Source organism: Vespula vulgaris, chromosome 2 (genome assembly GCF_905475345.1).
Source record: "Vespula vulgaris chromosome 2, iyVesVulg1.1, whole genome shotgun sequence".
NCBI lineage: Eukaryota > Metazoa > Arthropoda > Insecta > Hymenoptera > Vespidae > Vespula > Vespula vulgaris.
The window spans coordinates 1733112-1754894 of record NC_066587.1 but is presented as its reverse complement, the minus strand read 5'-3'; the positions used below and the strand labels follow the sequence as shown (position 1 = coordinate 1754894).

At 28.8% G+C, this 21783-nt stretch overlaps 4 protein-coding genes and 1 long non-coding RNA gene across 10 annotated transcripts in view; 3 read left to right on the top strand and 2 right to left on the bottom strand.

The window, feature by feature from the left end:
• Positions 1-3476, top strand: part of LOC127061464 (uncharacterized) — a 29529-nt gene extending 26053 nt beyond the window's left edge. Inside the window, exons 3-4 of one of the 2 annotated variants that reach the window (XR_007780869.1) lie at positions 2553-2821; positions 3396-3454. This is a non-coding gene — a long non-coding RNA (uncharacterized LOC127061464). Of the gene's footprint in view, positions 1-2552 lie in introns of both variants that reach the window. The other variant, XR_007780868.1, reaches the window with a different exon arrangement.
• The window catches only part of LOC127061459 (A disintegrin and metalloproteinase with thrombospondin motifs 9), a 116879-nt gene extending 105299 nt beyond the window's left edge, over positions 1-11580 (bottom strand). For 4 of the 5 annotated variants that reach the window (XM_050988342.1, XM_050988346.1, XM_050988345.1 and 1 more), the window contains exons 1-2: positions 10876-11580; positions 5684-6683 (exon numbers count right to left, since the gene is read on the bottom strand). In XM_050988342.1, the coding sequence (XP_050844299.1) occupies positions 5684-5969 (286 nt within the window). In that variant the 5' untranslated portion in view covers positions 5970-6683; positions 10876-11580. Of the gene's footprint in view, positions 1-5683; positions 6684-10152; positions 10503-10875 lie in introns of those variants that run through there. The other variant, XM_050988343.1, reaches the window with a different exon arrangement.
• Positions 11581-12072: 492 nt separating this feature from the next.
• Positions 12073-13715, bottom strand: LOC127073111 (S-adenosylmethionine mitochondrial carrier protein-like). The gene is made up of 6 exons (XM_051014208.1): positions 13562-13715; positions 13182-13338; positions 13002-13111; positions 12679-12919; positions 12465-12603; positions 12073-12390 (listed from the first exon to the last, which is right to left on the bottom strand). The coding sequence occupies exons 1-6, from the start codon at positions 13625-13627 to the stop codon at positions 12249-12251; spliced, it is 855 nt and encodes a 284-aa protein (XP_050870165.1). The 5' UTR covers positions 13628-13715; the 3' UTR covers positions 12073-12248.
• Positions 13716-13796: 81 nt separating this feature from the next.
• On the top strand, positions 13797-15188 carry LOC127073114 (RING finger protein nenya-like). Its single transcript, XM_051014212.1, has 3 exons — positions 13797-14094; positions 14226-14407; positions 14477-15188. The coding sequence occupies exons 1-3, from the start codon at positions 13986-13988 to the stop codon at positions 14819-14821; spliced, it is 636 nt and encodes a 211-aa protein (XP_050870169.1). The 5' UTR covers positions 13797-13985; the 3' UTR covers positions 14822-15188.
• Positions 15189-15734: 546 nt separating this feature from the next.
• Positions 15735-21509, top strand: LOC127073106 (tyrosine-protein kinase transmembrane receptor Ror2). The gene is made up of 6 exons (XM_051014192.1): positions 15735-16393; positions 16485-16675; positions 16810-17068; positions 17148-17390; positions 17488-17675; positions 17753-21509. Exons 1-6 carry the CDS (start codon positions 16333-16335, stop codon positions 18752-18754), a joined length of 1944 nt encoding a protein of 647 aa, XP_050870149.1. The 5' UTR covers positions 15735-16332; the 3' UTR covers positions 18755-21509.
• Positions 21510-21783: the final 274 nt, after the last annotated feature.

Sequence of the window (21783 nt, the reverse complement as noted above, 5' to 3'; positions counted from 1 at the left end):
AAGAAGAAGAAGAAGAAGAGAGAGAGAGAGAGAGAGAGAGAACACATACACACATACACACATACACAGATACACGACATATACATTGAAACGTATTTCAGGTGGATCGGCCGGTTTGGTCGGAGGTCGTCGCCACGCAGTCTACCAAGACTTTATGTGCTCTTACTTTCGGAGTATCACCTGATCGCCAGTTCTCCTTTACTTTTAAACGTAATCCATGAACTTGAGCAAAAATGTTGTCGAAGAGAAAAAGAGAAGATTCGATTATTATACGAATACGATTGTACTAGTCCCACTACGACGAGGAATAGAAAATTTTCCAAAGAAAAATAAAGAAAAAAGGAAGCATTTATATTCTTACGATACCCTTATTATATAAACTTATAATTTGATTAGTATCTAAAACAAAAAAAAAAAAAAGAAAGGAGAGAAAAATTAATCTCTTAGATGATATTAAACTTTATATAAAGAACATCTAACCATATACAATATATAAAATTAATCGACGAAAATAATGCTCGGTTAAATTTGCCATTTAATAACTCATTACTATTACATTAGAATCTTCTTCTCTAACATATAAATATAAATATAAATATAATAATCGTAGGCGATACGAGCACGAAATATCCTAAAGTGAATAAAAATTAGTATTTAAGAGGAAAAGTAAAAAGGTAAAAAAAGGAAGAAAAAAAAAAAGAAAAGAAAAAGAAAGAAAGAAAGAAAGAAAGAAGAAAAGAAAGAAACCTGGAAAATCCCATTAGGATTAAGTAGGACGTCATTGAGGACGTGGGTGAGATCGGTAAGGGGGATGGTTGAGAATGAGGAATTGAGGGGACAGGGAGGTTTAGTAAGACAAATAGGTCTAACGCAATGTTAAAACACGTGACGTATCCGTATCTGCTGATCCTTAAAGAAATACGAGCCTCTATGGTGTCACGCACTTTCAGCATCATACGATGTTATCGTCATCATGTCTTGTCCTCGTCCTCGTCGTTGTCATTGTCGTTGTCGTTGTCGTTGTCGTTGTCTTTGTTAGCTTGCACGATTACGTTAATACGCTTCCTCGTTTCTCAAAGTACAAGTTTTCTCGTCTAACATACTCAAAAGAGTGCTATGTGTGTTTGTGTGTATGTATGCGCGCGCGCGCGTGCTCATGCGCATGCATATAGGTGCGTGTGCTATGTCCCACGTGTACGTCGTGTGTATATGTGTGTACGTGTGTGTCTTCATTTTCTTTTTTTTTTATTTTTCTTATTTCTTTTTTCATTTTCTTTTTACGTTAAAAAGTAGATATGTATGTATGTTAAGAGAGAGAGAGAGAGAGAGAGGGAAGAAGAAGTAGAGAAGTAGAGAAGTAGAAGAAATAAGAAGAACGTTTCGAATGTGTTCACATTATATGCGAACGCTGCGTTGCTTGCTTGATGGTGCTAACGTAAAGAAACTAGTACGAAGAAATCCTTTAAGAGAGAGATAATTCTCTCTCTTTCTCTCTCTCTCTCTTTTTCTTTCTCTCTGTCTGTCTGTCTGTCTGTCTCTCTCTCTCTCTTTCTTTCACTCTTTCTCTTTCTCTCTTTTTCTTTTTCTAAAGTTGAGAATGTCACTTCACCTTGGCAATTTCCTTCGTGAAGGACATGAAATCAATATAATTATTTTTCTGCTTCTTTCTCTTTCTCTCTCTTTCTTTTTCTTTTTTTTCACGTGACTTTAATATGAATGAAAATATTAGTATTATTTGTAATTCTTGCATCAGCAAATTTATGTGTGTATTCGCGTGTGCATGTTTCATTTTTATTTATAGCGTATTATATTTTTATTAATATATTTTTTGATAAATAATATATATATATATATATGTATGTATGTATCGGTGTATTGGTATAGTATTGATCAAAAAATGTATTAATAAAATGATACTACAATATGAATGAAACTAAAACATACAAGAATACGTATTCATACGTATTCATAAATGAAATTATCTCGTTATAAAATCATTTATAATCGATCGATCGTGTACGATAATATCTACGTATTAGAAGTTGTACGATTAAAATCGTTAATAGATAAGAAATATACATAAATTAATATTCTTATCTAAATATATGATCAAAAGCGATTCACAGTGATCATGATCAAGTAAACGAGTTCGTTCTCTGCAACAGAACATATACGTACATATATACATACACCTATCTACACGTATACCTACATTATAAGCATACAATTAAAAAAAAATAAATAAATAAAAATAAAAATAAAATAAAAAAAGATCAAATCAAATCAAATTAAATTCAATCAAATTAAGTCAAATGAAAGAAAAAAAAAGAAGAAAAATAAAATAAAATGAAAAAAGAAAAGAAAAATAAAAGAAAATAAAACATAATTGAAATTGAAATTTATACGAGTAATCTTGCGATTCGATATATATATATATATATATATATATATATATATATATGTATCTATGTACATAATATACATATACGTTTACACGCATATTTAAATATCTATTCTCTTATCTCATAGCTTCTTCTTTTTCTTATCGATAGTTATCGTAGCAAGTCCCGTGACGTCGATACATGAGGAACACGTGCTGTGCTGGTTCGACTACGTAACGTAATCGAGGTTATTCCACTGGAGAAAATTTCAATCGTAATAAATCGACGATCTCGTAAAAAGGATCAAGAAGAATTATCGAAGTAATAGAGTTGTGTTGCATATATGTACATGTATGTAAATATGTACGGGAAGAGAAAAAAAGAAAGAGAGAGAGAAAAAATTCGACACGTGTGATCGTAATCAAAAGAAAGAGAAGATGGTACGGTTGGTAAAAAATTTTTAGATGGTATTTAAAAAACAATTAAGTACGCTCTTTCGAAACATCTTAAATTTGTAATTAATATTATAATTTAACGAGTTAATCGTAGTTTTATAATCTGAAAGAAAGAAAAAGAAGAGAAAAGAAGAGAAAATTAATTTGAGAAGCATCGAAAAATTGATCTTTACGATCACCTGTGAACTTTTAGCTCACCGTGTTGATAGATATCTGAAGAAAAGCTTGAAAAGATGCTACGATCGTTTTGTGTGTGTGTGTGTATTATATACTGAACAAGAACTTTAAAGGAAATAATGATGTTTTTCTTCTCTTCTTCTTTTTTTTTTTTTTTTTGATCGATCGATCGATAGATCGGATCGTAATATTTCACGTAAGCTAATAATAAAAAAAGAAAGAAAATGTGAAAGAAGATAAGTAACGTTTGAAAATAATCAAGAGGTATTATGTTACATGTATTTAGATACATCTATGTGTATCTGCAGATTGAAAGGAGTAAACTTTTAACGATCTGTGTATATATGTAGGTAACATAAATACATGTATTTACACATTATAGGATACGTACGAGAATCTGATGCAAATGTAGGTGCAAAGAGAAGGTATAAGAAAATTTATAGACTGTGAGTAATCTTGCAAAGATCAGAGAGATAATTATATATATATATATATATATATATATATATATATATATATATATATATATATATATAGAGAGAGAGAGAGAGAGAGAGAGAGTCAATTCGAGTAAAACAGACAATAATTATATATTTATATATTAATAGAAAGAAAAAAAAATTTAATTCTATTCGTGATATATTTTTGAAAATAAAAAAGAATAATTAGATATATATGTGTGTATATATATATATATTTATTTATTTATTTATTTGTTTCTCTTACTCTCTTTATTTCTATAAAGAAATAAAATCAGTGATTCAATGATTGTGTACATCTAAGAAAGAGATAGAGAAATCAGATAGATAGATAGATAGATAGATAGATAAAGAGATTCTATATGTGAAATATATTTATGAGTCATAAATATCGAGTAAGAGAGACAATAATTAGGTGTGTGTGTATATATATATATATATCTTTCTCTTTCTAGGGAAATAAAATCATTGATTCAAAAATTGTGTGCATCTATTAAAAGAGAGAGAGAATTCCATGTGTGAAATATATTGGTGAGTCACACACGTATAGGGTAAGATTTTAATTCGATTTAATGAGCACACACAGGTACATACATATATATTGTAAAGGTATATGTCACGTAGAAATGAGTCAGCAATTCCGGTACACAATTAATGATCATTAGCGTTGGGGAGATAATTCGAAAGGCACGTAGATTGAACGAGTCTCGTACGAGATTACTTGTTCGTTTCATGACTATATATATATATGTGTGTATGTGTACATATATATATATATATCTATGTATATATATCTATGTATGTATATCAAAGAAGGATACTTTGAGAGGATATGAGCTGGGAGTGTTAGGTGTAAGTAGGAATAAAGGTAGACATCGAGGCGATAGAAAGAAGAAAAAGGAAAAGAAGAAGGAGGAGGAGGAGGAGAAGGAGGAGGAGGAGGTGGAGATGTAAGAGGAGGATATGAAGGAGGAGATGTATGTAGGTGTAGGTGAAGGTGTGGGTGCTGCTTTGGAGCAGCGGCCTTACAAGGACGTCTGGACGTTCTAGCTTTCCCCGAGCGGCGCTCCTCGCTAATGCCTCCTTTAAGAGATTCAAGAAAGAGAGAGAGAGAGAGAGAGAGAAATAAAGAAAGAAAAAGAGAGAGAGAGAGAGAGAGAAATATTAGTTATTAATGTATATTAGTAGCAAATATCTTCTTCATAAGATTTGAAAGAGAGAGAAATGTATATCTATATGTATATGTGTATATGTATATATATATATATATATATATATATATATATATATAGTAATTATTATTGTTTATTAGTGTAAAATAATATATATAATATATAGTGTATATTTATTTATTTATTAGAAATATACTGGATATATTAAATATACTAGAAACATATATATATATATATTGATTAATTAATTGTTAATATCTATTATAATATTGATATTAGTTCAGAGATATATATGGATAGATAAGTGGAGAATATTGCCTTGATTCTCTCTCACAAGAAGTTTATTATAATAAAGTAGTAGTTATAGTTTTCCCACGCAAATGCCTCCTTTGCGAAATTCAAAAGAGGAAAAGAAAGAGATTATAGTGTTGCACCGAAGTATTATAGTTCAGAAATAGACCGATAAGTAGGTGAAAGATATTGGCTTGATTCTCTCTCAAATAAGAAATTGATTATAATGGAAGTTATAGTATATCTTTTATAGTATAGTATATCTTTTTTTTCTCTGTCTTTTTTTTTTTATAGATCGAATTGATACCAAAGTTTCTTCAACGTGATCTAACTTTGAAATTACATAGCGATACGATCCGTATTATAAAAATTTAATTCGTTAATCCATATCCTAATTATTCACTGAATATTAAGTAATCCTTACTAAAACATATATTACTAAAAATACATATAAAATTAAATATACATATCTAAACTATTCTATATATTCTATTTATATATATATATATATATATATATATATATATCAAAATTAGTTAAATTAGAATAATATAAATAGCAACTAGATAATTATACAGATATAAGTGTATCGCGCTAATAAGTTTGTATATTTCTCATAAATACAAATAACAAAATTTATCGATTAGATATATGAAACACTGATTAAAAAAAAAAAAAAAAACGCACAAAAACAAAAATAAATACCAAAAAAAAAAAGTAAAACTCACGTTCGTTGAATGCGGTAGTCGTTGTTCTCTCGTTTATCGTTGTATTCAATACGTTCGTATCTTCTTCGATCAAATGGAAAACACTAATCGACTGTTCGCTCGAGTTTCTCATCCCGTAGCCAATTACTTCCTTGTTGGTTTTCTCGATAACACGTGTGTTCCATGAACCGGTCCATAAAATCACCAAGAATATCACTAATAATAGGATACCGATAGACGCGGCTATCGTGCTAACAGCACGATTAGAAATACGCGACATTTCGGCGAGCCTTAAACGCGTACACATTAGTCGTTAGAACGATGATCAACATTCAAAATAGTTCGATCACGAATTTAGTACGAAGTGTCGATCATGAAAAGGGAAAAGGATGAGGGTGTGGTATGAACACACACATGTATATATGTATATAGATAAAAATAGATCACTTTCGCAGTCGTCCATCGAATTCTATTCTGTTATATTTCTTTTTATTGTTGATCTTCTTTGGGGAAAAAAAAAAAAAAATGTCAATTACGTAATTTATATCTATCAAACGATCTATCAAAATTTCTCTTTCCCTTCGATATCGTCAAAGACGTTCGATCGTCGACGTTACGATTTTCGATCGCTGACATCGCTTCCAAAGAAAAGATCCGATCGATCGATTCATCCTCTTCTCTGCGAATTCACCTATATATTTATCACCTTGTGAATCTTTTCAAAGGATAAGGAAATTTATCTATCTTTCGTCTTTCCTTTTCGTCTCCCCTTTTTCTTATTCTGTTAATTGAAATGTTCTATTCTTTTCTTTTCTTTTCTTTTTTTTTTATTCTTCTTGTTTCTTTTTTTTTTCTCTCTTGTTTTTCTTTTGTCGTTTTGTTTGTTTGTTTGTTTGTTTGTTTGTTTGTTGATTTGTTTCCTCTTTTTCTTCTTCCTCTTTTGAATTATTTTCAAATTATTCAAGACCCTTCCGTCTTTCTGTTATCTCGTACTAAATGGTCGAATCGTCATCCATTCTATCTGTAAAAAGAAAAGAACAAACAAAATTACGATTCGATATCAAGATCCTTCTCGATCGTACAACTACGTTTAATTGATTTAATCGTTCGAGTAATTCTTTTTTTTTTTCCTATTAAAACTTCAATATTTCTTTCGAAAAAAATAACATCTATCTCGAAGTAAGAAATTACTGTATGACGACACAAGGATCTTGTTACAAATTACGTATATCTATATACAATATATATATAAAAAAAAAGAAAGAAACGTTCGAAAACTCAACAAAATTCCTAATAATTTTCTATCGAAGTTTGAATATTTCTCCCATTAAAAAAAAAAAAAAAAAAAAGCGATGAAATGAAAATTAAAAAATGTCGATGTACACTAGATGATACACCAACGTACAAAAAAAAAAAGAACATATATATATATATATAAACCTAAAAAATAAATAAATAAAAGAAAGAAACCTTCGGAACAATTTCCTAATAATTTTCTATCTAGTTAGAATATTTCTTTCCCTTCAAAAAAAAGAAAAAAAAAAAAGAAAAATAAAAGGAGGAAAATTGAAAAAATAAAAAAAAAATAAAAAGAAACAAAAAATCGATGCCTAAATCATAAAATATCGATGTCGCGGCACAAGGAACTCGCTTTGAAGTACGTACATGGATACATACGTATAAATAAGAAAAGTTAGAGAGGAATAGAGAGAGCAAGAAAGAGAGAGAGAGATAGAGAGAGAAAGAATGAAGCAAGTAACCGTAGTAAAGTCTGCGGCTTCTCGTCGAGGCTACCGAGCGAAATATAAAAGGCGCCGTTCGACGGTCCGCTCTCGGCTGCCGACCTCGGAGTCGTTTAAGGTCTGGGTCAAACTATTCTCGTCGCGCATCGTTCCTTCGTTGTGATATCCAACCGATCGATCTGTGCGATCTGAATTCTCAGATGTTAAATCCTATTGTGGATGGAAATCGATCGATAGACTATCGATAGACTATCGATGAAGATCGATCGATCGATCGATAAAGGTGTTTTATAAAAATCGAAACAATCTTTGATAAATCAACAGGTAGATAAATGTCTATGATAATGCATCTTATATTGTAATATAATAGCTATTGTATTATTTGTGATAGATTGTAATACATGTGTGTTTGTACGTGTATATATGTGTGTGATCATTTGCTATTTATTGTAATGTAATATCTATCATTTAATCTACGATATCATACAATATATATATTATATAATATTATGTATGTGTGTATAGTAACGTTCTATTTACTATACATGATAATAATTATAATGTTGTGTGCGATAGAATGAAATAAATGTTTAATGAAAATAATTAATACGCTTATGCGTTTTCATTTCAACATTTTTGAATTCTTTGATTAAAATTAATTTTAATAAATTGATTATTAATGATTTAATATATATATATATATATATGCGCACATACGTATGTATATATATATTTTTGATAGGAATCTTGAAAAATAATTTCTTGTAACATTTTAACAAGCGGGACAATTAACACTACCCACGATAAACGCCCACGTTCTGTCACGAAAGAAAGATTATCGGTATTGATTATTCATTTGCGATCATTGACAGCTAATCACAAGATCGAAGATCATTAATGCAAATTGTTCCTTCCTCTGGCAATAATAAGAGTCGAGTTTTCAAATGTAAAGACTATTACAAAATGTTGAGACAAAAATTGCTTCCTTGGCACGAACCTACTTTTTCTTTTTCTCTTTTTCTTTTCTGTCTTTATTTCTGTTTTTTTTTTCTTTTTCTTTTTTTTTTTTTAAATTCTTATTCTCGAACGTGTTCAGAAATGAACAAAGACGATCGACATATATATGATTTATCTTGAATAGTCGATCGATTTTTTGACAATTACGATGATGCTTACAAAAATTGCTTACAAAGATTGGCACGAATCTATTTTTATTTTTTCTTTTTTTTTTTTTTAATTCTTATATTTATGAATAACAATTAATTAATTTAGTTTCTCTCTCTTTCTCTCTTTCGAACGTTAACAAATAAAACAGAGACGATTTACGTATATATGATTTATCTCGTATATACGACTTGATCGATCGATCGATCGATTTTTTAAACGATTAACAAAATATTACAATGATCGGACAAAAATTCTTTGCTTGACGCAAATCCATTTTTTTTCCTTCTTTTTTGAATTCTTACGTCTATGAATAATTTAATTAATTAATTTTGCCTCTCTCTCTCTCTCTCTCTCTCTTTCTTTTGAATGTTAACAAATAAAACAAGTAACGATTAACATGTGTGTGTGTGTGTGTGTGTGATTTATCTTGTATATTCGATTTAGTCGATCGATCAATTGACCTTTTTTCTTTTTTTTTTTTTTATAAGATTGACTGGACGAAAAGAACGACATTTTTGATCTAGAGATCGATGACTGATTCCTACTTGTTAACTCGTATCGTTACGGAATGCAAAATTAAGGACGAATACGTCGCTTACGGAGACTACGAAGCTGTTGAAAGTCAAGGCGATTGAAGAAGGAATAAAGAAAGAAAAAAGAAAGAGAAAGAGAGAAAGAGATAGACAGACAGACAAACAGATAGATAGAGAAAGGAGAGTACTAGGCGAGTTCTGCGACATCAAAATGCACGCGAACGTTCTTACCCTCCATTTCTATGTGCGTGTATGCGTGCTTATTTGTCACACTTGCACACACATACACACGACGACATTGAAGTGTTTAGTGATTGCAAAATATATTTCTTTTTTCTTTTTTTTCTTTTTCATTTTTGTTTTTATAACAAACGATCTTTTTTTCGGTTTAAACGATATGAAAACCTACTAGAAAATTATTTTAAATTTATATATATATATATAGTTTTATAAGTTTTACATATATATATATAATGATTTATATATATTTAATATATATATATATATTCATATAATTATATATATTTAAACCTACTAAAAATTATTTTAAATTTATATATGTATAATGATTTATATATATATGTATTTATAAATATTAAAATTACATATATATATATATATATAGGTAGAAGTATGGCACACAATATATGTACGCACACATGCATCTACACATTTTCAATTCAAAAAAAATTGATAAGAGAAAGGTGTCAAAACTTTGAATGATAATTTTCTCTTTTTCTTTCTTTCTTTCTTTTTCTTCTTTCATTGTTCCTTTTTGAATTTTGTTTCTACAGAACAAAATCCAAAAAGAAATAAAGAGATACGTATATATATCGTCGTCGATCTCGATCAACGGCTTACTCCTATCGATCTAAGACATTTAAAAAAAGAAATCGCGCTAGCACGCTTCCAGAAAGAAAGAAAGATAGATAGAGAGACAGAGAAAGAAAGAGACGATACGAGTCTGCACGAATTTGACGGTAGTTGGCCTGCAGACGCCTAAAAATAGCAAATACAAAAATTATATAACGTAACGTTCCCAACTTACGATAACGAAGGTCGGATTTATCTCGTTACTCGCAAATTCGAGGTCGATCTCGCACGGCCTTCCAATCGAATCGCGTCGTTACTTTACGCGCGCGAAAAAGAAAATAAAATAAAAGAAAGAAGGAGGAGGAGAAGGAGGAGGTGGAGGAGGAGGAAAGAAGAAGAAGAAGAAAAAGAAAAAGAAAGGAGAACAGATAGATAGATAGATTCTTTAATTAGATACGATTCGTTTCCTCAATTTAGTTTTAGCGTATGTATATATGTGTATTTTGATACGTATATATATGTGTGTGTGTGTGTGCATACATAGACAATCACAGCTATTTACCAATTTGTTTGTTCGATTTTTTATTTATATCTTTGTTTCTTTCTTTTTTTTTTTTTTTTGATGGTAAAAATTTTTTATAAAATACTATTTCCACTTTTTATATTTTTATATGTGTATGTGTGTATGTGTATATATATGTACACATATATATAATAAAAAAAAAAAAAAGATCGAGATTGAATATAAACAGATAATAAAAGTAAAGTTAATGAACGAACGAATTGTATCGATTATTATATCCAAGTTAAAAGGGAACGAATGAAATAAATAAAAGTACGTAAAGCAATATTGAGATTAGTTATAAGACTCGCTGATTTCAAGGAGATCGAAAAGAGACAAAAAGAGAAAGAATGGGAAGAAAAAAAAGGTGACACAAAGTGACTAGAAAAGGCTTACCTGAATAAATCTCACAGAATCAAGCTAGGAGATGAGAATATACTTGAGGAGACCGTGTCGAAAGTTTACACAGTGTTGGAATGTCTTGCTCGTGAGAGAGAAAGAGAAACAGGAGAAAGAGAGAGAAAGAAAGAAAGAAAGAAAGAAAGAAAGAGAGAGAGAGAAACACTCGAGATGAAGATGACGACGATGACGATCACGATCAAAACAATTTCTTCTTCTTCTTCTTCTTCCTCTTCTCTTATATTTTTTTCTCAGAAAATCCGATCCAAGTATAATAAAGAAAGATACAAATTTTCTTTTATACTTATATCAATTCGTTTTGATCTTTTATATATATATATATATATATATCATTTCTTATATCCTTTGTTCCTTTTTTTTTTCTTTTCTTTTTCTCTCTCTCTCTCTCTCTCTCTCTATATATATATATATCGATGATTTCTTTAAGGGTAATTTTTGTTCGATGAAAGGAAAATAGAATGGTAATATGAAACTAGAGATCGCGATCGATCGATCGATCGATCGATTGATCGATTCAAATAATAAATGACGACGACGATGACGACGACGACGACGACGACGACTACGACGACTACGACGAGCGCGGTGCGAACGAGCGAAAAGAGGAAACAGTCGTGTAAGGGCTAAACGACCGCGAGAGAACGACCGACTCGGTCCGCTCGCACGCATCGACTGAACGCGGATCTTCCACGCGTATCCGACCACGGATCTTGCTAACACCATGATCCCCTCCACGAGCACCTACACCACCGGCACGCCGTTTGTCTCTTTACCGATATTCCACTGTACCTACGCTATATGCGTATCCTTATACTTACTTCGAAGGACGCGTTATTGTCATTGTGCTTGGACACGACATAATAATTATCACGAGTATTTTTATTCGTTATTATTATTATTGTTTTTTTTTTTTTTTTATTTTTGTTGTTGTTGTTATTCTGTCGTTTTATCTAATGAATATATATATATATATATTTTTTTTTAAAAAGAACATTTTTATCTTTGTCACGTTATTGGCTCTCTTATCGATTGAAAACTATCGATGAAATTATTTTCATTTCATATTTAATTATGAATTTTTCTTTCTTTATGATAATCTTCAATCACATCTAAGATGCAAAACGAAAAAGATAAAAAATAATGATTATGATAGAATAATTTACAGATTAAAACTTTCGTTGTTCAATATCGATGTCGATTTTATTTTCTTGACCTTATCGTTCTTATTTCAAATGGTTTATGTTAAATGACATGCAAAGTAAGCATGGATCTTGATGTGTTAAATAGAATTTATACAATATAATTGTTTAGATATAAGTCATATTTGCTAGAAATATTTACATATTCTATCAATCGAACGTTTTTCTTTTCTCTTTGGTCATAAATTCCAATGCACTTAATGCTAATAATTTTGCCTCCTCGTATACTCCGAAAAATATAAACCCACCTATACTAATCCACGTTACTCTATAACTGATACCGGCGAAAAGGCTGCAATATATAAAGTTTTTATAATTGGCCGATTAATGTAAAGATATATTTTATTTCAAAAAGTTTACTTTTACCCATTTATGCCTTTGTCAATGTATATTGAACGTAATGTTGTAAACAATTTGAGCTCGGAATTTTGTACCATTTTACTAGCTAACATTATTCTTGTTTTTGCAACATCCAATGGAGTAGTTATGGCAGCTGAGAGAGCTCCTAAAATTATAATTTATTATTACCGATTGATATCCGTTTTTAATATTAGTTTAGATAATTTTTAGATATTTATACCTGCCAATGACCCACACGTTGCGCTTTCCATAGAATATATGTCTCTTTCGACGTAAAGAGACCAAATATTCTTAAAATATTCCCACAGGGGAAATTGTATTAAACTAAATGGCATATCTCTTAATACGGTACTCCAGTAACCACGATATAAAAACTTTATACTGAAATTGTCCTTATCTAATAACGAAGCTTGTTTTCTTTGTTTCATAACTTCTACAGGTACTCGTACTATACACGCTACCTTTTTTTAAAATATTAATTCCTTATTAGCAAATATTTATTTAATCTTTTAAATGATAAAAGCATACATAAAAAATAAATACCATTTCTGATAGCGATGCTGCTCCCATATGTATTAAAGAATGATACTTTTTGGATACCAAAGGTTGGGTATGTACTTTTATACTTTCGTAAGTAACAAAAAATAATGCAGCTGTAACGAACATTAATCGGATATTATTTCGATATAAAATTTGTAAGTTTTAAGTATCTTATTTATTTACCGGTTGGCGTAGAACCGATCAATACTGGATATAAACCACGATAAAGTCCTTTAAATCCACCTGATTGTAAAAATCCATATTGACTTTGTAACCTAGTTTTTACAGTATCTAATGGAAACAAAGCAGTATCCACGCAAATACCTGCACTGGCTCCTGCCTATTGTAAACAACTGGGAATTAATAAATTTTTGTAGGAAAACTTAATATCAGATATAAATTATAAATTAATTAAATATTTAATACTCGTGTAATATCATTATTTAATTATTGTTTAATTATTATTTAACTTTTAACAAATTTTAAATTGTTTACAACTTGTGTATAGGTTATACAATAGGTAACATAATGCAACATGGTCATAGAAAGAAAATTTCGCTTACAAATATAGATGTAAATAATACATCTCTTTCAACAAAACTTTTAACATTCTTCTCACGCGATGTCATTTAATATTATGTATATTATATATAATAAAATATATTTCGAATATCACAATTACACGTGGACAACACACCTTATTAAAAATATCTCGATTCGTTTCGATTGCTTTCGATTTTCTTATTATCGCGATTCTCGAATTTAAACTTGCGATTATCGAATCAAACTTTGTGAATATCGAATATATAAATGAATTTAAAATTCGATAAGAGAGCGTAATCTATGTGGATTTGATACTTTGAATTACAAATTACAAATAAAATAAGTGTGTCTTTTATAAGATTAATTTTTTATCGACTTTTATAGTTCTTTCTTTTCCAGTTTTTCTCATATTGCTTACAATAAAAATTATTAGAATTAAAAATAATGGATCAATATATTTGTAATAAATGTTATTGCACGCACAGTGAAAAAGATGTTAACTTTAGATTGACTCAATGCGGACACATTTTTTGTTATAACTGCATAAGAGAAGGTAATTGTTGAATTAATTATAAATCAAACAGAATAGCATAACGACAAGGCACGTTAGAAAAAACTTATACTTTATTTTATAAAATTATACCTCCTAGAAATATTTAGGAAAAATGTATTTTTTATTTGTAGTTAAAGACCAATGTCCTGAATGTAAATCTACAAAAGTTGCAACCATCTCACTTACAGAACCTCTAATGCCAGAAGTATCACGATTTTTTGCACCATTGAATGATATTTTAACATCAATAAAGTCTATAACAATTTTTCAATCAGAACAGATAAATATAATTTTGCAATGTTTTTATCAACTAGTAAGTTTTATTTTTTATATTATATCATTCGACAAATAATTCCTTTGACATATCATTAAAATATTTTAGAATGATAAATATGAAATTTTAAAGAATCGCTACATCGATGCTGTTCGAAATGAAAAACGAATTACTTATGAGTATTATAATCTCAAGAAACATTTTGAAAATTTAAATAAACAACTTATATATATGAAAATGCATAGTACAAACAATAAAGCGATTACTGCGACACCATCTTTAACAAATAATAAATATATTACTGCTCCATACTCAAAAAACAAAATGTATGATACTTTTATGACCAAATCAAGTTGTTCGAGATTTACCAAGCCATTTAGAACAAGTACTTTTACGTTGCAAAGGTCAATCAACAATAGTTCTATTTCTATCTCTGATAAGAGTTCTTTGTAAGTGAATGATAAAAAATCAAGCAAGAGTAGATCTTTCGAGTTGATATCTTATATTATTTCTCTCTTCCTTACTATATCATACAATTGAATAGATTTGTTGTATTATTCAGAACTGCTATATTTGTTCATTTATCGTCACAGTAAGATTGCAACATTAATACAATAATAGAGCATAATTATTTTTAAATTCTATTCAGGTTTATATTTGATTTGTGCTATGATAAATTTATTATGAAATAAAAGGAGACAAAAGTTTCATGATTTTAAGTTACCCAAAAAAAAAAAATTATATTGATAATAATATTGCTGAATCAATAAAATACTTTGTTCAATAAATTAATAAAATAATAAAAAACAAAACATGTGAATCATTAGTTAACTAATGTGTATATATATGTATGTGTGTGTGTGTATATATATGTTGTATATATATATATATATATATATATATTTATATTTCTCAAAGCATACGGCCTATTGGATAAGTCGATTATGATTAACCAATAAAAGTTCATTTATTTTGAAATATAAAAAATATAATTTAAAGTTAGTCACATATGATAATAGTCACATAGATACTCGTTTATCTATAAATTGAAACTTATAATTAATAATTAATTATTAAAAAAATTCTATAAGAGTTAAAATGAAATGATTGAATTTTGTAGCTGTGTAAACTTATAAATTGGTATACACACAGGACATATACACAAGCATAATTATATAAATTATAATAATATTTATTATAATAACTATTTAATAAATAGAAATGAATTGATATGAGAATATCTTTTTGTTAATATCGAAAAATATTAATTGTTTCATTTCTGCTTACATTGTTTTTTTTATTAATTTGATATATATATACGTTGCGAACTAAGCTTAAGTATAATAAAGGCCATAGTACTATAGACTACTAGTAACTGCTAGTAACGGATCATTGAACAGATTGAAGTCAGTGGAAGGGTAGCAACTAGCAGCTAATTAGATTCTGTTCGAAAAAATCAAATGTTTATTATTATCACTTACTAATACAAATGAATGAATGTATTATTTAAAGTTCCAAGTATAATTAAATTGATATATTTATTTTATATATATATATATACATATATATATATGTATGTATATATACTAGCTCGGTTTAGAAAATAAATGTGTACCTCGTGTTGATTTAACGTCGCAAGTTAAATTCATTGATAACGGTGTATTCCACGAGCAAAAAATATTTTTATTGTTATTATTTTTTCGAAGAATATTCTTTTGTGTTCGAAATAAATATGTAAATAAAAATATTTATCTCTGCTTTTCTGAGATATAATATAGTAATTCGGAAAAAAAAAGAAAAAGAAAAGAAAATGTTTGATCTCAACGTTAGCTTAGAAATGTGCTGCGTGACACGAGGTGAATTAAGCGAATTCGATAAAGAAAAAATCTTTATGTAAAGGAATTATTTCTTAAACATGTAATCTTTCTTCTTCGTGTGTAACATTGTATTATTGTATTTAAATAATGGTGCTTTGGATTATTTCCTTCACGGCAATTGTTTTGCACATCACTATTGTACAAAGTAGTATGTATTTTTTAATATGTAATCCAATCCGTTCAATGTATATATTATTTTTTTATCAAGCATCGTATTGTATGATTATTATCTTTTATAGAGCTAGTACCGCAAGGTTATTGTGCCCTTTATAATGGCAAAATATGTAAAAAATATCTCACAGGCATTGGAAAAGTATGGTTTAACAATTCATTCGATAATCCTGGTGGATGGTTAAACGAACAGATAACGACGGATTTATGGGAAGAAATAATAGAAACTCTTGTAGAACCATGTCGTTCAGCGGCCGAAGTAAGTATCTTTTTCGTGAACGTTTATATACATTTTATTGTCCATTTGTGTTCATCTAATTGTATTTATTAAATAATAGTTATATCTATTTGTTATCACGACGGAAAGAGATAAATATGGTTTTTATGTCGCAGCAAATGCTCTGCTTATATGCCTTTCCAAGATGCCATGAATCAGTAGGACTGCCATTGTGTTACGAAGATTGCGTAGCGGTACATCATTTTTGTTTCAATAACTGGATAATAATCGAGGACCAAAAGCAAAAAGGAATTTATATCAGGTCACGTGGCCATTTTAGTTTACCAGATTGTCAAAGTTTACCAAGGATAGTCAAAGGAAAAGTCACTTGTTCGGAGGCCTATTTAACCGATATAAAACAAGAACTTGTCACTTGTAAGTTTTCTTACCGTCAAATAATATAACTCTCGTTTTGAAAATATTTCATTTATTTATTTTATGATACATATTTTAGATGACTGTATCAAAGGTAATGGTAGATATTACATGGGAAAATTGAATAAAACAAAAGGTGGATTAGATTGTCAACCATGGAGTGCTCAAGTTCCACATAATCATGATAAACCACCAGATATTTTTCCACAAATTCAAAAGGATGAAAATTATTGTAGAAACGTAGATGGCATTGAATCTATGCCATGGTGTTTCACTATGGATCCTGAGACACGCTGGCAACATTGTGATATTCCTATATGTGGTAAAATGTTTATGTAAAAAAACAAATTTATTTGATGATAATTTTATCTTTATAAACGTTCAAGTCTCGTTATCTAATTAATATTTTGATTATTCAGATAATACCACAGATACAATAATTGAAATTGATCCAAAAGATTTGACAATATATACAATTATCACTCCATCATTTATATTAGCACTCTCTTCATTGGGATTTGTAATCATTGCTGGGACTGTACTTTCTATACTGTTAAGGCGAAGACTTCATAAAAGACATCAAGGATATAATCCAACTGAAAGTCAGGTATCTATATTTGCATACAATGACGATATAAAATTAAAATAAAAAAAAGTCATATTTACCGTGTAATATATTTACAGGATGTTAATATTGATTTGGACAAATTGCCAAGCAATGAAGCGTATCATAAGACAAGTGCAAAACTTAATCCAAAATTGGAGAAACTTGAATTTCCACGAAATAATATTATTTATGTACGAGATTTAGGTCAGGGTGCCTTTGGTCGAGTATTTCAGGCAAAAGCACCTGGTCTTGTGCCGGGTGAAGAATTCACAAATGTTGCGGTAAAAATGTTGAAGGAAGAAGCGTCAGATGATTTGCTCGTAGATTTTGAGAGAGAAGCATGTTTGCTTGCAGAATTTAATCATCCAAATATTGTTAAGTTGTTGGGTGTGTGTGCATTAGGACGTCCAATGTGTCTCTTATTTGAATATATGGGACGTGGTGATTTAAATGAATTCCTACGCTCTTGTTCGCCCGGGAATTACATTATTCGAAGCTTAGAGAGAGATGGTACATTCACAGACTCTCAACTATCGCATATGGATTTAATTAATATAGCTTTGCAAGTAGCATCTGGAATGGTATATTTATCGGACAGAAAATTTGTACATCGAGACCTTGCTACTAGAAATTGTTTAATAAACGATCAAATGATCGTAAAAATTGCGGATTTTGGATTATCTCAAAAAATATATCTTCAAGATTACTATAAAGGCGATGAACAGGATGCTATTCCAGTTAGATGGATGCCTCTTGAGAGCATACTTTATAACAAATACACTGTTGAATCTGATGTGTGGGCTTTTGCTGTATGCTTGTGGGAAATTTTTAGTTTTGCGCTTCAACCATACTACGGAATGACTCATGAAGAAGTTGTTAAGTACATCAAAGAAGGCAATGTTCTCCAATGTCCCGATAATACACCTTTATCGATATATGAATTAATGAAACTTTGTTGGAATAGAAGACCATCCGACAGGCCTACATTTAGAGCAATATATGAACGACTCGATACGATAAAACACGAAATAGAAGCAGAGAATAAAACGGACAGTGTGGCTTTGCGCATTCATGTCTGAATACAAATGGAGCAGTGCATGATTAATTATATATATATATGTGTGTGTGTGTGTGTACATATATATATATATACATATATATATATATATATATATATATATATATTAATGTAATAACTAATATATTACTTACTCCACATTAAAGGTAAGTAATTATTAAAATGTAAATGTTACATACAAAGGCCTTCTTTGTTATATTTGTTATGTCACGTTAATGGCATATCGCTAAGAATATTTATAAAAAATGTGGCTATTACATATATTAGTAATAACTATGTTGATCTGAGAATATCATTAGCAAAATGCTTTTGAGTACATGCGAAAACTAATTCATACGTTTACTGTTTTCTGGATAAAAAGTAGTTTAATATCCTATGGCATAGATGTATACAAATAATTTATATCTTTATATAATGAAAAAGTGCTGTATTTGAATTAAACATACCGGCTTGAAATATCGTTTAAAATTTTTAAATATTAACGATTGCAAGGACTGGAAAGATTCTTGTGGAATTGATCAGCTACTAAGTCGCTATTGCAATACAAATTTTCAAAGTTTAATTTCACATTCTATCGTCTAACTATTCATATTTATAATCAGTGGTGTGATATCATGAATATGAGCGGCTATTATTTAGCAAATATACGTACATAATCATAAATATTATACAAATGTTTTAGGATGATTGTAAAAGGAAACTGCCCTAATATATTTACATTTTGTATATCTTTATATGTTTTGCTATACAGATTTATATGTATATTATGCAACATTCCAGAACAGTATGTGAATCATAATCGATATCGTGCAGAAAGTAATGCTTTATAAAAAATCATTATATAATTTCACATCATATAAATACACATGTTGAATTTGTGTGTATAAATATGCATGAACATTAAATGCATTTTTGTTTACTCGCAAGTTATATGAGTATGCATGTACATTCATTTAAAGGAATGCTTAAAACATTCCATTTCCATTTATTTTAAGAAATTATTTTAATAATATAATTATATACCGAACAGATAAAAAACAGAGATATAACGCAAGACCTATTAATTTATACTCTGAACTAAATAAACTTAAGACTGAACAAAAAGATATATGACCAAAGTAAAAAATTATTTTTAAGACCTGTTAGTAAAATATAGAGATCCAAAAAATTCGCAATATAAAACTTGATTGTGCATTTTATGGTTTTGTCTTTGTGATAATATTAAATTAGCTCCAATGCTTTGATCTATACTCAAATTTTTTTCTTGTTAAATATATTAGATCGTTGCTATAGCAAAAATATAACTTAATGTGTGCTATAAGAATTATGTCAAGGAAAATTACTATGAGGAATGTTGAACCAAAGAGAGCATGTATGTAAGTGAGTATACTGTTATATGTAAAATTTTGAAAGTAAATTATATTACGGTACTGTAAAACAATATAATGAATGTTCAAATCATATAATATTATTTAATTAACGTATTAATTGTTTAACGACACATATACACTTATTTGTTATACACGTTTTTTATAGACTTCCAAAACGTCAAGTAAAAACGTATTATAATTGATTTGTTAATAATAATTACTAACTACTTCTTTTATATTATTCCATCTTTTATGACTGATAAAGTAAAATTTTATACGTTCTTTTTAATATTAAATATAGTGGTAATCGGTATTAGATATATGTATATATTTTTTCTTTTTTCTTAAATGTTATTTTCTTCTGATGATGTTTTTAAATAATATTTTATTTAAATTGAACAAAGTGCTATTATTAACACTGACATTCCAACAAGAATCCATCGATTAATGAATATTTTTAAAGAGATTTCCTTTGTGTACTTTATACATATTTTATAATAATTTTCAGACGATTTATATTATATATTTTACGTATATAAACATAAACACGTCAGAATTCTACCAAGATCACGCATCTAGATTATTTTTTACTATAACACAACAATGTATTTACGATAGATGTTTACACACAAGATGTATTGATTCGCATATACCTTCATATTTGTTGAGTATTAAGAATGTGTAATATGTGTATGTTCTAACGAGTACATCATGTATCATCGCATGTAACAATAAGTAAAGTAATAAGATGCAAGATAATAATAATAATGGAACTAAAGCTCTTCCATATACCTTTTTATATACATTTTTGTACATGAAAAAGGGGAAGACACCGATTCTGTGCTCTTATAACTAACATCCATGTACTTGTATCCTGCATAAGTAGAAAAAATCTATGTAATATGATATAAAAAGATAATACACATTTGTAAGCGTATTGTCTCTGACCAAAAAACTTCTGGTATTGTATAATTCGTTGAGTTCAAATTTGTTATTGACAATGTAGACTCTATTCTGAATTTTATGTACAACAAACTCTATTACTTAATCTGTAAAACCATTGAGACTCCTCGACAATACATAACATTTTTTTTAAACAAGTTGTCATTTCATTTTCTTTTTTTTTTTCATTTTAGCTTAGATCAAACATATTTATTCAGGTTTTATACTATAAGGATACATTTGTTCCTATAATTATAATATTTATTATTACTATGTAAGGCTCTGTATATGTCAATTTTAATCATTTTTTAATTCATGAAATATTTTCATCATCAATGTATATCGCGGAGTCAACAATGATATTATATTACAAACATGTTGAAAAAAATCTGCTACAAACTTTTACTGATGTACTTTTACAAAAAATAAACAACCACTTTCATATTTGTCGTTTTGCATTTAATTTGTAGCCTAATAACGAAAGATAACAGGTTGGGAGGAGGATATATTATTATAAATTGGTGTAAGATCAATTTTTATTTCATATTGAATTAGTTTACAGATAAAGATATTTATTTATTTATTCAATTAATTTATATAGATATTTAGACCTTTGCATAAAAGCTCTTATCAATTAGTTGATATATGATGGTTATGAGATAATTGATAAAATTTCTTCTCTTATATTTAACAAAAAATTACTACACATATGTACAGA